General features: G+C 45.9%; 1 protein-coding gene across 1 annotated transcript; it reads left to right on the forward strand.

Moving 5' to 3' along the window:
- The first annotated feature begins 316 nt into the window (after positions 1 to 316).
- CDK1 (cyclin dependent kinase 1) lies at positions 317 to 16,682 on the forward strand. Its single transcript, XM_063164035.1, has 9 exons — positions 317 to 453; positions 1,451 to 1,577; positions 8,484 to 8,534; positions 9,926 to 10,082; positions 11,130 to 11,253; positions 11,634 to 11,804; positions 12,356 to 12,519; positions 12,645 to 12,786; positions 15,805 to 16,682. The coding sequence occupies exons 1-9, from the start codon at positions 430 to 432 to the stop codon at positions 15,916 to 15,918; spliced, it is 1,074 nt and encodes a 357-aa protein (XP_063020105.1). The 5' UTR covers positions 317 to 429; the 3' UTR covers positions 15,919 to 16,682.

Raw genomic sequence — 16,682 nt, forward strand, 5'->3', positions numbered from 1 at the left:
GTGCCACAGGGCGGGGGCAGCGCCCCGAAGTCCGCCCCGCTGGAAAAGCGGGAGAGCGGCCGCTGCCGGCTGCTCCGGAGGCTGGGGAGCTCCCGCAGCCCCCGCGGCTCACCTGGACACGGCGCCCTGCTCTGCCCGCGGAGCCCCCGCTGCGTGAGGGGTGCAGGGGAGCGCTCAGCTGAAGTTTGTTAAACAAAACTCCAGAGCCAGCCAGATCCTCGCGCCGGGCGCTGATGAGCCCCGTCCCAGCGGCAGTGCCACAGGTGTGCTGCGCTCGCCGCAATGCAAATGCGAAACCGCCCGCACACGAGCGGCGGGGAGGATGGCCACGGGGAGCTGCACCTGCGGATGGCGAGTAGCTGATGCTCCCGCACAACGCGCTCCAGCCTCGGGAGTCAGTCCCGGTGTTCCTCCCTCGCCCGGGCCAAGATGAGGGCTCTGCAAACCTCACAGGTGAGACCCCGCGGTGATCAAACAAGCAGTTAGTTCTGCTTGTGCTTTTTCTCAGTTTAAAAAATGTTTTAATCCATCTCATTAAAACGTGTTTTATCACAGCACAAAATTTTGAGAGTATTGTAAAAGCAATTAAGATTACTTTAGTTTTGACTTAAATTATTTTGCCCTATTGTTACTTCTCACAAGGCTGTCCTGGTGCATCAACCCCTTTTTCGGTTTTAATTAGAAACCATTTGTAATGGTGAAACATAACAAATGCTATTAAGCACTAATTTACCTAGAAATATTGGTGATAACAGCTGAATCCAGTTAGTTGTCCTACTGAGGGCCTTAGTGCTGTAGGTGCAATTTATGAAACACGTACCCAGCTGCATAAACTGACTAGAGGTGTTTATACATCTTTGGATACTGTGTAACTAATTGCTTGTCACTCCCTCTCTCCTGTAAACTTTTTTCTTTGTATACAGAGCCAAATAAAAATATTTAACCGAAGACTTTGGCTGTGTCTCACAAGCCAATTTCTTGTGGAGATGGAGATGGTAATTCCCCAGAATGTTTTTATCCCTCTTGTTTTGGATGTGACTCATTTCCTCAGCCCACTTGGAGAACTGAGAGCCAGAGGAGATTGGGGGAAAAGGATCACAAGCTCCCTGTTGGCTAAAAGCAAGTGTGATGCAAGGCTGGTCACGTCCACTGATGGGCAGTGGCAATCAGCAGTTCTGTGCCTGGGTCACACATGGTTTTTGTGCAGCTCATGGACCACACCATCACTGCACACCATCTTCCTTGGCTCCTTGGGAAGGACAGCTAGAGACACTTAAGTGGGATTTGCAGATTGAGAAAGAAAATATCATCCTTAGGGGAAAAAAAAAAGAAAAGGTTTCCTTGAAATGAAAAGCAGTTTTTGAGATACTCTTACAATTGCTAGGAGGAGGAATATTTAAACAAAGTTAAGTGTGATGCGTACATGTAAATCCATATTGTATTTCCACAGGCTTATAAACCTCACTTGTCTCATCTACACTCCCACCTGGAAGAGTACAGCTTTTTTTTTTTGGCAGCAGGAATGATACCTGGAGGGAAAGAAAAGTTGACTTCCCTTACTTCAGGAGAGGTTTCAGGTCAGGCTTCCCTGACAGAGGTTTGGAATTTAAATGTGCTGTTGCTGTGCATTTGATCTGATCGAGCACAGTAGTGGGTGGTTGTTGTAAGATGAAAAAGGATAAACAGCTAAAATCTGAGGTAAGTTGGATAAAAGGAGTATTACGTGTTGAAATGAAACAGCCATTACAGGAGAGAGATTTTTAATGCAACCCTCTCCAAGTGAGGAATTGAGTTACCCTGCTGATTGAGTTACACTGCTGCCAAAGACAGGGCCTAAGGTTTGTGCACAGCCTCGGGGAATGGGGTTTGTGCCCTGTTCCCTGCAGGGATGTGCTGTACCCAGGGCTGGGTTTGTGCCCTGTGCCCTGCAGGGATGTGCTGTACCCAGGGCTGGGTTTGTGCCTTGTGTCCTGCAGGGATGTGCTGTACCCAGGGCTGGGTTTGTGCCTTGTGTCCTGCAGGGATGTGCTGTATCCAGGGCTGGGTTTGTGCCCTGTGCCCTGCAGGGATGTGCTGTACCCAGGGCTGGGTTTGAGCCCTGTTCCCTGCAGGGATGTGCTGTACCCAGGGCTGGGTTTGTGCCCTGTTCCCTGCAGGGATGTGCTGTACCCAGGGCTGGGTTTGTGCCCTCTTCCCTGCAGGGATGTGCTGTATCCAGGGCTGGGTTTGTGCCCTGTGCCCTGCAGGGATGTGCTGTACCCAGGGCTGGGTTTGTGCCCTGTTCCCTGCAGGGATGTGCTTTACCCAGGGCTGGGTTTGTGCCTTGTGTCCTGCAGGGATGTGCTGTACCCAGGGCTGGGTTTGAGCCCTGTTCCCTGCAGGGATGTGCTGTACCCAGGGCTGGGTTTGTGCCTTGTGTCCTGCAGGGATGTGCTGTACCCAGGGCTGGGTTTGAGCCCTGTTCCCTGCAGGGATGTGCTGTACCCAGGGCTGGGTTTGTGCCCTGTGTCCTGCAGGGATGTGCTGTATCCAGGGCTGGGTTTGTGCCCTGTGTCCTGCAGGGATGTGCTGTACCCAGGGCTGGGTTTGTGCCCTGTGCCCTGCAGGGATGTGCTGTACCCAGGGCTGGGTTTGTGCCCTGTGTCCTGCAGGGATGTGCTGTATCCAGGGCTGGGTTTGTGCCTTGTGCCCTGCAGGGATGTGCTGTATCCAGCCCTCCACACCCACCTCCAAACCAGCCCCTTCTAGCCAGCAGCACTGCTTGCCTGCACATCCAGGCTGAGGGAGCTCCAAGTGGGGCCTCGACTGCACCTCCCCTGCTCTCACGCACCCAAACAGAAGTTTAAATGCAGCTTATTGGGTTCCACCATTTTATTTCTTGAATTGTAAGCTAAGTAAAATGCAAGAACTAAAATCAGGAACCAGCCACCTGACCTGGAGTCAAGAGTGAAGTTAATGGGAGTTTTGCCAAAGACTTTGGTGGAGCCTGGCTGTTTGCCCAGATGCTCCAAAGAAACAAAAACCACTGTTTGTTTGGTTTTTTTCCCCCAGCTATGATACATGTATGCTGATCACCTTTCTCATTTAATTACAGTTACTAAAATAAAATCCAGGCTGGATATCTGTAGGCATTTCTCTAAAGGTTTTTATGAAACCAGCTGTGTGTCCCATGATGAAGATCCACAGTGACAGTGGAGCATTCCCTGTTGTGGGAAAGGAGTTTGGCAAAGCAGAGCTGGGGGAAGATTTTGTGTGCTGCCATGTTCACTGTAAAACTTTCCCTGATTTTCAGCTGAGTTTTCCTCCAAGAAGGTACCAACCCATGAAAAACCAGTGACCATGAATAAGCAGTTCTTCTATTTACAATATCCCTTTATTTGAAATGAACAGATGGTTTATGATATTTTTGTTATTGCAATCATATAAATATTTGAGATTTTCAGGTAAAGTGATTTAGTGCATGTTACAAAAATAAAAACTTTAAAATAATTTTAACCTAAATTCAAGTACTTTAAGTGCATTTAAAATATTTATATTAATGCTGTAAGGAGACACTGACATTTTAATTATTTTTTTCTAAGCAGCTTCCATCCTTTTGTTTTATTTTTAAACAGTTCTCAGGAGCTTTTTGTTTTCTGGCATCCTATCAAAATGCTAATGCAGCAGGAGAGCAGCAGAGAAGTTGTCCATGTTTCATGATAGTGGGAACTGTCCTGCATAACAAGAGATTTAACAGGTTACATGTATCATCTGAGATATACATCAGAGATACTATCCCTCTAATATTACCTTGCATTCCTAAGTGGAAGTACATCTCTCCTACTGTACTTCTGCATTTTTCATCTTAACAAAATAATCTTTGAGTTTAAATAAATGTTAAAAGGAGCCATCAATGTTTGTACTTATCTGCTTTTGAGCACAGTGAACACAACCTATTTTAGACACTCTCATTAGTATTCACCAACCAGTTGACCTTTTCAGTCCCATCATTATGTAAAAGACAGAACACACTTTTTCTCTTCCTTACAGTGAAGTTATTGCTGAGGAGAATATGATTAATATATGAAAGACAAGAGGATATTGACTTTTGCAGCTGCCCTGTAGTCAGCAGAAAAGGAGTTGTTCAGAGCATTACACTGGGTTCCCAGCCATGAATACAGCTGTAATGCCATAATCCCAGCTCGGCATTGTCGTCTGATCCCGTGTGCCTTGCACAAACAGCGCTGCAGGTCAGGCAAAGGCAAGTCTGGGATGCCAAAGAGGTTTTAATAGATGTGCCCCTTGGTCATTTGTATAAATAAAATGCAATTAACATTGTGTTGTCGAGATTCCTTTGCTGTTTGCCTTGGAGTTTTCCCTCAGTTCTGCATTTCCCCGTGTTTTGCTCTAAAAGGGAGCAGCAGTCCTGGGGATTCCCACATGCACCCATCTGTGACTCAGTTGTCAGTGGGCTCACTGCTGCTGTTCCCTCAAGCAGAACAGTCAATCCCTTCAAACTCAGAAGTCACTGCAAATGTACTTGAATGGCTTGTCTCAAGCAGCATCATTATCTCCTGCCATGTCCAAAGCAATGATCAACCCAGATAAGCACTATCCAGTCAGAAAGGAGAGGGATAATCTCTATATATTTCAATATAACTTAGAACAATTTATGGTACTGAATGATTATGATACCACCACCAACGTCTGTAAATTAACTAGGGTTACCATATGTCTGGGACTTGCAAGAAATGTTTTCTTTTCCTCTAAAGGGAAAGTTGGACTTTGGCAGCCTACCTAAGGTCCCTAGGCAGGGTCTGGTCCAGCAGCAGTAGCTCCAGCCCTGGCAATAGGAAACAACATTGCTGGTAATAGAAAACAACTCCCCCAGGTAGAAATTCTCTGTCACTGTGCAGGGCAGAGCACATCAGGCTCTTCTCCTATGAGTTGCACAAGATTGCACAAGTCACATTCCCGTATGGAATTTCCCAGATATACAAAAGCCTTGTTCTAGGCAGGTAAATTCCCAGCAAGTGGTGATAATACAGGATTCAAAGTAAACAGAAACCCACAAGCACGCCACCATAGGCTGCAAAAATTCCCCAGGAGGGAGGGGAAAGTGGAGGGGCTTTACCCCTGAAACACACTCGGGGGGAGGAGTTGGACGGGCTGCCTCTGCCTTTGCCATGGGGCAGGGATGAGAAGGAAGTGCACCATAAACTACCCTGCCTCCTGGAATCACCATCCCAAAGAAATGCTTTAAGGGAGAAGCCGCATGTTTTTGTTCGCAGCACCCTGCCCTGCTTACATTTCAGACAAGCAGCAAAGCCATCCTTCAAGAATGTTGTAAACCAGTGCAGTGAAGTAATTACAAAAGGCAGTAACATCAGCAGTGCCTGTGTCTCACCCCTGCAGGTTTCTGTAGGTTTCCACAGGAGCTGTTGGTCCAGGACTGCCAGTGCTGATGATCAATTGGTGCTAGAGTGGGTCAGCAGCACCACAGATCCACCGCGGAGCTGTCCTGCAGGGGAAGGACTTGTAAAACTAGAAACACATGACTTGGTTAATTTATTTAGCATTTCAGTTTCTCAGTAACAAAATTTGTTTGGAGTAGTATTTTCCCAGTATTTTTTTGTTAACTGGTGTACTGTAGCACCACTTTCCTGGGTACCGGTGGAGGATGGCTGCAGCTGGCAGAGTGCTTGCTGAGCAGGGCCCACAGGTGCCTCTCTAATTTCATCCCCAACCTTTCTTTCAGAAGCTGGGATAGCACAGCAACTAATCTTTCTTAATCTGGGAGGAGGCATGCAGAACTTTAATTTCCTTCAGACACACATCCCAGCTTCTGGGGAATTAAGTTACCCAATGACCTCTCATTAAGGCATATGCCTTAAAAACAGCTCCCAAGGCCATAGCAGCTCTGCCCAGATCAGTGCCCATGCAGCCAGAAATAATGAATTTATGCTCTGCCTGGCCATGGCATCCAAATCTAACAGACTTGATTAAAAGCAGAAGCTGCAGCATCCAAATCTTAGGGACTAGATTAAAAGAAGACGCTGCAGCCAACGCCCAGCCTGGTCCAAACACGATTATACTCTCCAGACCATGCCAGCAGCCCAAAGGGTTATCCCAGTGGTACCCAAGGTCCCATGAAGAGATACAAAGTTGATCAAGCACTGGAGCATCTCTCTGTGGAGGAAAGGCTGAAGGAGCTAGGACTGTTCAGCCTGGAGACAGCTGAGAGGGAACACCGTCCCTGTGGGTCCCTCAGAGGGAACATCGTCCCTGCGTGTGTCCCTCAGAGGGAACACCGTCCCTGTGTGTGTCCCTTAGAGGGAACACCGTCCCTGTGCGTGTCCCTTAGAGGGAACATCGTCCCTGTGGGTCTCTCAGAGGGGACACCGTCCCTGTGTGGGTCCCTCAGAGGGAACACGGTCCCTGTGTGTGTCCCTCAGAGGGGACACCGTCCCTGTGGGTGTCCCTTAGAGGGAACACCGTCCCTGTGGGTCTCTCAGAGGGAACACCGTCCCTCTGTGGGTCCCTCAGAGGGAACACCGTCCCCGCGTGGGTCCCTCAGAGGGGACACCGTCCCTGTGGGTCCCTCAGAGGGGACACCGTCCCCGTGTGTGTCCCTCAGAGGGGACACCGTCCCTGTGGGTGTCCCTTAGAGGGAACATCGTCCCTGTGGGTCCCTCAGAGGGGACACCGTCCCTGACTGCAGGGAGGGCTCAGAGCAGGGACCAAGCGCTGCTCCCTGGGACCAGCAATGGCACCAGAGGAATTGGCAGGAACGAATGCCCAGGAGTTCTACGAGGCAGAACTCTACCTGTGAGGTGAGCGAGCTCTGGGATAGACTGCCCACAGAGGACGTGGATTCTTACTCGCTGGAGATATCCCAGAACCGTCTGGACATGATCCTGTGCCATGTGCGCTGGAACGGCTCTGCATGAGCAGAGAGGTGGGACCAGGTGACCCACAGGTGTCCCTTGCAGCCTGACCCGTTCCGTGCCTCTGGGATCGTGCCCAGTCCGCCCAGCGGCGCGTCCCAGCGCCCCCGTGTCACCGGCTGAGGGCTACGCGGAACGACCCACCCGCCCTGCCAGACTGCCTCCGCTCGCGGTGACGGCAAACCAAGGAGACGTCCGGTGCACCCTTAAGCTTGCCGCGCCCGCCCGCGCAGCATTTCTCTATTTCCCCCTGGCGGAGCCGAAAGCCGCCCTTTGGGCCTCGCTTTGGCGCGGAGCGCGCTGATTGGCCACTTTGAACGGGCCCGGCGCGGCGCCATTGGCGGAGCGCGGCAGGCGGCCGGTTCGAATGCGCGGCGGCCCCGCCCCCGGTCCGCGCGGTGCTGCGGACGTGCCTGAGCGGCGGCGGCTCGTGCGGCGCGCGCGCGCGGCGGCTCCGCAGGTGAGGGGCGCGCGGCGGGGCCGTTGGCGCGCGCGGCCGGGGGCGGCCGGGGCGGAGGGATGCGCGCTCCCGAGCCCGCGCGGGGTCCCGCTCCCCAGCCCGGGGCACAGCGCGGCCGCCCGGACCGACCCGGCCCGGTGCGCGGCGGGGAACGCCCCGCAGAGACGGCCAGGGAGCGGGGGAGCGCCTCGGGGCGGCGGGAGCGCGACGGGGGCTGGGCTGCACCGAGCGCGGCCTGCCCGGAGCCAGCAGCCGCACGGAGCCGGAGGTAACCGGGCTCTGCCCGGTGTCCGTGACCCCCTCCTCCCCCCCCGGAGCCGGAGGTGACTCGGTGTCCGTGCACCCCCGGAGCCGGAGGTGACTCGGTGTCCGTGACCCCCGGAGCCGGAGGTGACTCGGTGTCCGTGACCCCCCGGAGCCGGAGGTGACTCGGTGTCCGTGACCCCCGGAGCCGGAGGTGACTCGGTGTCCGTGGCCCCCCGGAGCCGGAGGTGACTCGGTGTCCGTGCACCCCCGGAGCCGGAGGTGACTCGGTGTCCGTGACCCCCGGAGCCGGAGGTGACTCGGTGTCCGTGCACCGCCGGAGCTGGTGCCGGTCCGGAGCAGCGGGGGAGGTGCGGAGTGCCGGTCCCGGCTGTCGCCTCCCGCCGTGCGGTGACACCCTGGGCCCGTCTCCCCTGGCGTGGCTCACACCCGGTTCCGCAGTTTTGCATAGGAGCATTCCTGTCCGTTTCTAGCTAATTTTTTATCCGTTTCTAGCTCGTTCCTCTTAAGCGAGTAGTTAGGTAAAAATTATGAGTAGGGTGCACGTTTTTCAGTCCCCTGGAAAAGTTTTCTCCGAAGATTTTTAAAAATTTTTTTTTCTGCTTGGAGTTATTGCCTTTTCGTACCTTGGGGTGTAGTTTTTCTAGCTGGAATTTGCAATAACTATATTCAGTGTTCCTGTAGATGAGAACAGTAAGTGTTTCACATTACATCTTAATTTCGTGGGGCACTACTCGCTTCTAAAGACTTGGCACAGGTTCAATGACTTGTCTGTGTTCAGGACAGCAACTGTTCACCCTCATTTTCTGTTTCTTTTTTTCCGTCCATTTCAGAGATAACCGCAGCAATGGACGATTACACGAAAATAGAGAAGATTGGGGAAGGTAAGTATGGGGAGCAGTGAGCTTTGAAATGCTCCACGGTTTGAGCTATGAAGTGTCCCAGAAGATCTGTGCACTCTGCCTGTTACAGGAAACGCTGAGATTCACCAAGTGGCTAAATAAGCCTGTGGCTTAATTACTGTGGTAGCTATGTATATCTGTAAAAACTTTCAGCCTGCCCCTTTTTTTGAAAGTGACATGGTCTTTTTAAAAACAACTGGCCAGTGTTGAAAAGTGTCTGCCTTCATTTTGATGGCTAATGCTGTAACATTTCTCCAAATGGAAGAAAAAATATGTTCTGAGTCCTGAAAGCAGCTTACAGCTTAGGAAGCTCCCCCATTTCTCTGACTATAAACTTACCAGTTGCCCCTGAAGTTGTATAATGTTATTTTGCTTGGAGCTCTGGTAGGGAGTAGTGTTTTCTGGATTGTTCTGCTCTGATTATATACAGGCAGGGCAGGTGTCAGAGGAAAGCAAGATAGCAAAGCTCCGTGGAGAAGTGAGTTTTTAACAATTGCCTCACATTGAGGCACTAAGAAGATGGCTTCAATGCAGGTGCTGGTCACAACCTTCCTGTTATTGGAAATCCAGTCTGTGATCACTGTAGAATTCAGTTTTTTATAAATTGAGAGTTTTAAAGTACATTGCTCTGAGATTGCCCACTCTGAGGCAATAGCAAAAGGTGTGCTTGGATCTTGTAACAAAGCTTTGTAACCAAAGCCTTGTGCCTGAATCTTTCTGAAATAAACTAGTTTGGGCTTCATGTGAGGGATTAACGCTTCAAGAAAGGTAAAAAGAGAAGGCTTATGATGTCTTGGTTTGAGGGTTCTACTTCTGTGAGCACTGATAATTAAGATGGATTGATTTGAGATTTACTCTTGGTTCCAGTTTCAGCTTCTGCTGAGACCCACAGCACTAGGCTCTCTCCTGCACTGAGTGTTGAGCCAGAGGTATTTCTACAGCTCACACCCGTGGATGGCTGGATCTCAGACTGCAGAAGGAGCACTACTTCCCTGTACAGCTAAACCTTTAGCATTTTAGTATGATGTATCAATGGCAAAATCATAATCCTTTCTAATGATCTTGCCTGAAAGTTAATCAACTTGAAACTGGAATAGTACCTGATTGTATAACTACATCTTCCAAATATTCACCTTTCACACTTAGGCTTCTAAGTACCTGTCCTACACACTACATGCTACACTTCATGGGTGGCCTTCTTTAAACAAAGAAAAATATTGCTCAGTTTAACTCTACAGCTAAGTAGTACTTTGTAATCTAAATAAATACTCCATTTTTAAGGATTTTACCTATGTTAGCACCTCCAGTTTGCAATAACTTATTTGTACCTGAAGCTGGTACTTCTATATTTGTTTCACTGTCTTTTTGTTCAGGTACCTATGGTGTTGTGTATAAAGGTCGTCACAAAACCACAGGCCAGGTGGTTGCAATGAAGAAAATACGCCTAGAAAGTGAGGAGGAAGGTGTTCCAAGCACTGCTATCCGAGAAATTTCTTTATTAAAAGAGCTGAATCATCCCAATATAGTCTGGTATGCATATACTGCTATTTAGCTAAACTCTTGGAGGGGCACTAGCTCCCATCAGATCATAAATTATTTTTCCACTCCTCTAGTGAGATGAGAACCTCTCTGCTTAATACAGTATCTGCTTTGCAGCAAATATTTTAAACTACATATTTATGCCAGCTTTCTAATTAAGCCTTCCTCATGCTGCCTCTTTCTGTTCTAGGACTCTAACTACTTTTTGTTAATTTACAAATTTATGTAAATTCTTTTCAGAGAGGTTATTGTGAGAATGGAGGCAGCATACCTCATGAAAACTGGCTGTAGCTCTTACTTAAGGCAGACTCACACATTTTTTTACCACCTTGGAATACTGTTTGACTTAAGTGTTCTGATGTTCTCCCTGCTGTTCTGTAGCAGAAATTTAGATGTGTTTTGATGCTGTCATAGCTGGCACACCTGAGCTATGGGTGAAACTTCCATCAGTGACTGTCTGACATGTAAAAATGATTGCAGCCTTTGTCTTCCCACAGCATATTTGCTTGCTCTTTGATGCAGCAAAATACTTGATTTTTAATGTGCTTTAAAACTGGCCAGGTTCCAGCCAGGTAGTGTCTCAATGTGTGCATGTTTGGGTTTAGGAACCCTTCCACTCCAATAAGGATGATGGGGATACTTAAAAATGTGTGCAAATCCTGTTGTGTCTGTTGGATTCCTATTAAATATTCCCTTAAGTTCCCAATAATTCAGGCTCTGCTGTGACAGGCCAGCCTCTAAGAGAAGCTAGGCACCAACACCCACAGGTGGGGTTTTTTAATGGCAAAAGTATTTTTTCTTCAGACTTCTGTGTCTGATTTGAGAGAACATAAGTTAAAGAGGAAGCTTATAGGCTTTTATCTTAGTTTGATGCTATTTCAGCTATACTTGATTATCCAGGTGACAGTATAACTCAGTTGTTTGAAGACTTTTAAGACTTCCACAATAGAAACCTGGAAATAGCTTGTATCCCTGTTGAGAAAGGAAATGGGAGTTCATGTATTTTGCAGTGGAAGTAATTGTATACTCAATTTTTAGTCTTCAGGATGTTCTCATGCAGGATTCGAGACTGTACCTTGTCTTTGAATTCCTTTCCATGGATCTCAAGAAATATTTGGATAGTATTCCATCTGGCCAGTATCTGGAGCGTTCACGTGTCAAGGTAATGCGGGCAATTTCTTAACCCAAGAGGGAATTTAATGATGACCTACTGAGCCATAAGCAGCTCTTACTTTCAGTATAATTAACTCCTTGAGCGGAAATGAAAGGTTAAATAAGTAACAGTAGATAATAAGAGGAATGTGAGTTTTGCTTTCCAATGCCACTTTAAAATCTTTTAATTACTGAGATTAAACTGCCTTAAACTAATCTTAATTTGTGTAGCTTTTTGATTGATATTAACTTAGTATCTGCAATGCTTTGGATCTCCATTTCCTGCTGCTGTGGGGAGAGCTAATGAAGGGAACACCTTTGTGTTGCAGGACACTGACATGTACTAAAGGTAACTCCTTTCTTTCTTTCCTGCCACCTCATCCTTTCTAGAGTTATCTGTACCAAATTTTGCAAGGCATTGTCTTCTGCCACTCAAGAAGAGTTCTGCACAGAGACTTGAAACCTCAGAACCTCCTGATAGATGACAAGGGAGTGATTAAACTGGCAGACTTTGGATTGGCCCGAGCCTTTGGAATCCCAGTGCGGGTCTACACCCATGAAGTGAGTTGGGACCTACCTCTGGTGGTTTGGATAGTGTGCATGTGCTCTCTGCTAAGAACTCATTCTGGAACAGCTAAAAAGAAACAGTTTTTTCAAGCCATAAGCTAACAAAACTATAAAAAAGTTAGGTTTTGTTTTCCAAAACAATTTTCCAGTTCTTTGACTGTGGTTTCATGCTAAGGTTCCAAAACATTTTATAAATCCCACTCAGAGTGAGTCAGATGGACTCAAACTTGTTGCTTGCTGTGTAATAAAGGCATTTTTGCTTTGCACAGCACTTGGGTTTGAGGGGTTTTGTGACTGGGTGCCAAAGGATTCCTGCTCTTAGGGAAGTTGTGCAGGCAGCTGCTTTTCTTGAAGTAGAAGCTACTGCAGTGGAGTTGGTTTGTCTACAAATGAAGTTTGAAACTATTGTTACACTTCCACTAAAACTTATAGTACTGGCTATTTTTGGCAAAAAACTGCATGCTGCTTAATAACAAATGAACCATTGATCTTGCAGTCAATTAAAGGAGCTGATTCCACAAACTTAACCTTCCCTTGTTCCACAGGTAGTGACACTGTGGTACAGATCTCCAGAAGTGCTGCTGGGATCTGCTCGTTACTCTACTCCTGTAGATATCTGGAGCATAGGAACCATATTTGCTGAGCTGGCAACTAAAAAGCCACTTTTCCATGGGGATTCAGAGATTGACCAGATCTTCAGAATCTTCAGGTATGTAAGGCTGACCCTTTGCTTGCTGCCTGTGTGGCACCACACAACAGTTGTGTGTAATTAAAAGTGTAATAGCACATAGATTTCAGACTAAATTGCTTAATGTTTTGCTTATGCTTGCACAGAGCTTTAGGGACCCCCAACAACGAGGTATGGCCTGAGGTGGAATCCCTGCAAGACTATAAAAACACATTCCCAAAATGGAAACCTGTCAGTCTTGAAACACATGTCAAAAACTTGGATAAAGATGGACTTGATCTGCTGGCTGTAAGTAGTCTGTCCTAAAGTGCTGATTAAAACCTGAGTGGGCTGTTTGAAATACTCCAGAATACACAAAGCTGTACTTATCAGTCATAGCTGGGAGGAAAATATGGACATCTTCAAGCTATCAGCAGTGGTATCAGCCTTCCTTCTTGTACAACTCACACCTTGTGTGACATTAATTCCTTTCACAAGTGATACCAGACTGTTTATCACTTGAAGCAATTATGCCTCAGCTTTTTTATAATAATAAGCCACGTATAACTTGAAAGTGAGGATGAGTCTTTACAAAGAGGTTTAAGTGAAGGCTTCTGCCCATAAAGTGGCTGTCACCTTTCTTCCAGCACCAGTTGTGATGTGGCTGTGTGACTGCTGAACCAGTTGGAATTGTTTGTTTTGTGGTAGCGTGTGAATTAAGCTTGGTGGGCTCATCTTGGTTAAACTTTCATGATGGTTTTAACTGAATACAAGGATAGAAATAGCTGAATGTATTGATTAGCTGAGACAAGAAACTTAGGTGAAGTCTGTCTGTAGTGTCTGTCTCAATTGCCCTTAAATTTGGAGCTAAATATTTTTGCCTGTGGTGTATTAACTTTTAATTGGTATCTTTTGTGTCTGTGTGGGTTTCCTTTAGTTCTGTGGCCAGGCAGTTAAACCACCACACCATGCTTTTAATTGGCAAGCTCTTCATCAGTCTTTTCCATTTAGTGCTCTCCAGCTCATGTGCTGCCACTGAGGGCTAATTTAGGTCACATCTTAGGTGTACTTACATGTCCTGAGGTATAATAATGTACCTTAGCTGTTCTAAAGCTACATTTGTACAGTGCAGACCTACAGATGGGGCTGTGGGTTGGGTGCTCTGTGTGTCTCAAGGCAAGCTGACACTTCAGAACCCCCTTGCACAGCAGTAGCTGTGTACCTGGCTCATGGCTGTGAGCAGTCACAGAGCAGTTCATCACCCATTTTGGTAATATGGCAGAATGCTCTGAATGAAGCAGTGTTACCCAAAAAGCTCAAATGATCACAATTTCTCAGTTTTTCTTGGGGGACAGCCCAAGACAGTTCACGCTGACAGCCTGAGCATTTGTTGAACATGCAGTGGTCCTGGATAGCTCTGAACCTTGTAGCACAGCTGTCTTAAAGAGATACAACCCCTGACAGCATCTTTATTAAATCAGTTTGAAATAGAATTATTTCTGACTGTATTTACAAACTAAAATAAAAGGAACAGGCAGGAGAATCTTGTTGAAATAACTGCATGAAAAGGACCTGCCAAGGGCTCATCTGAGCTTAGGTGGGGCTTCACTCTGAAACCAATGGCTGGGCTGCTACTAATAAAGGCAAAAAAAAAAAGAGGACTAGTTCTTCATGGTGTTAACATAATTCTACTCTCAAAGCATATTACATTCTCTAAGTCTTGTACAGTTCTGCCTTAATCAATGTTCACATTTTAGTTTCCTATTAGTGTGTGGTGACAGTGGTATTCCTGACTGGAATACCTTTAAGTTTCATATGGCGCTTTAAAGTCTTTTAAACCCATAATATAACTTTAAAGGCAACAAAACCAAATAGTTTGTTCTAGAGCACAAGCTCAGATTTATCAATGAAAATGTTTCAATGTTTAATTTTTTTTCAATAGACTATTGCAGATGTATGTAAAGGAGCTGTCTTTGACAATGTCTTAACACAAACATGTGTAATTCAGATTGCATGAGTGAGGTTGTGAGTTTAAGACCTTCATAAGCTAAATGACTTCTATGGCCAGCATTTCAAAGCACTTGATGGCTGTCCTCAAAAACTTTGAATTATCAGGACAGTAGGTACCAGGGAAAACTAATGTTCCAGACTGCTCAGAGAGGTTTCCTTCACTTGCTCTATCAGTTGTGGTGCTGTAGTCTCAGTGTCACAGCATCTCTTCAGAGAAATTCCCCTCTTTGAGTCAATTTTGAGAGAAACTTTGATATCAGAATTAACTACAGGACACTGTTCTAGCTATAGGTAATGGTAACCTGCCACAAAGTAAAATTGGGCATGCAAGGTTAAATCTAGAGGCAGCATTGTATTTGGCAGAAGTTCAGAGAATATAAATGCAAATTCAGTGGTTTAAATCAACCTGGAAGACTCCCTGTAGAATGAAGTGTAAAGATAATTAAATGTCAAGACTGAATACTGGGCAGAGTAAGACCGGTTAAGTTTTGTTCTGGAAAACAAATTTGTTGTGCAGACAGGGGAGAGGCAGCTGGTGGAATTCTGATTACTTGAATTTGAAATGGTCTGTCTGTCCTTTAGTAAGGAGAAATAAAAAGGCTTTGCTCATGTTGGGTCTAGTAAAAAACTGCTTCATTCCTGTTTTGACCCCTTATATAAGCTACAGATACTTGTTTTTAATGGCTAGGAAAACAAATTTCCTCCTGTTTTAGAAACTTCTGAGGGTTATTTTAATGGCTGTGACACCCCCTCTTTTTGCTCTCATCACCTTTGAGGTATTCAACTGAAATATTTTATTGCAAAGAGACTCAAGTGTTAACTGTTTTCTTCAGTTCTACCTGTTAGTCATTTACTTTCCAATTTGGATTTTGAAACTGAGTGAGCATTCTCTTATTTTAAATTGTAAAGTCACCAACCTGAGCAGAAGCCATTTGACATCACTTTGCTCAATGTCAGCAACAAACAAGTGTCTGACCACTTGTCCTTGTAAACGTTTAGGGCTTTACCAGCCTAAAGCTTATTAATTTCCCTCAGTAAGAAGCTGAGACAATTATTGCTGCTTGGTTGCCTGGTTCTGGATTTAGTTCTGTGGATGTGGTACTTGGTTATTGAACAGGGGATTCTTCATCTTCTGAGGTACTACACACTGCTACTGACTTGTAGGGGAAATAACCTCTCCAACTAGGAGAGCACAGAACAAAGGGGGAACTGTCTTTGTAGTAGTTGTTGTTGTTGTTATTATTATTATATGTATTTAACATGATTTTAGCTCATATTTCATGAGGAAGTAAATGTGATTTTTTTTTTTTCTTCCAGAAAATGTTAATTTATGATCCTGCAAAAAGGATTTCTGGCAAAATGGCCTTGAACCATCCATATTTTGATGATTTGGACAAATCCACTCTTCCTGCTAATCTGATTAAGAAATAGGCCTTCAGACTAAATCATCCAGAGTGAAATAACTGTGATTACTTTTACTCTTCAGTCTGTCATTTGTATGTCTGTCTTTCTGCTCTTAAGATTGGCTGTATTCTGTTTGTTTTGGTTTAAGTGTTACCTAAATGTAAATATTAACCTGTTAGTGCTGAGTTCAAATCCAATGCAAATATCGCTGCAATTAATGCAGTCACCTTTCTATAAATAAAGCTTTAACCCCAGTGAAGGACTGAACTTATTTCCAGGCCACAGCTGCTCTGCAGAAGGACACTTGTTTTCTTTGGAATGCACTGGAAAGATACCACTTGGCTAAAAAAGGTGCTAACCCAAACTTGTAAATGGTTGTTCCTGACATGATAGGAAATTTTCGAGTTTGAGTTGTTTCAGTGTTGTGTCGGTTACAGTTTTACTTGAGCATGGCAACTGATGTGCCAAAGGACACTGAGATATGCTGAAGAACAGCAACTTAAAAAGTGTGGATGGCCAAACTGATTGAGTTTTTCAAGGCAGCTGCAAATCATTATTTGAGATAATTCCCTTGCTCTATGTTTTTGTTATTGTCTTGGAGGCCCAAGAATTTACCAAGATGTTGGCTGTTGTGAACTCCTAGTAATTGTAATCATAAACTGAGATGCCACATGGCTCCAGACTTTTTCATAATTAAAGCAGAAGCTTTTTTAAGCTCCCTGGCATTTAATTGAACAGGTGAGAATATTGTTAAAAGTTCAAATAAAGTTTAAAGGTGTGTACTAATACTG

Source organism: Melospiza melodia, chromosome 9 (assembly GCF_035770615.1).
Source record: "Melospiza melodia melodia isolate bMelMel2 chromosome 9, bMelMel2.pri, whole genome shotgun sequence".
Lineage (NCBI taxonomy): Eukaryota > Metazoa > Chordata > Aves > Passeriformes > Passerellidae > Melospiza > Melospiza melodia.

Bases quoted from the DNA above. Each gene is read 5' to 3' on its own strand.
- CDK1 (XM_063164035.1), top strand. From the start codon at position 430: ATGAGGGCTCTGCAAACCTCACAG. The intron at 1,578-8,483 runs GTCAGGCTTCCC...CGTCCATTTCAG, and splicing joins TACTTCAGGAGAGGTTTCAG to AGATAACCGCAGCAATGGAC. The intron at 11,805-12,355 runs GTGAGTTGGGAC...CTTGTTCCACAG, and splicing joins TGCGGGTCTACACCCATGAA to GTAGTGACACTGTGGTACAG.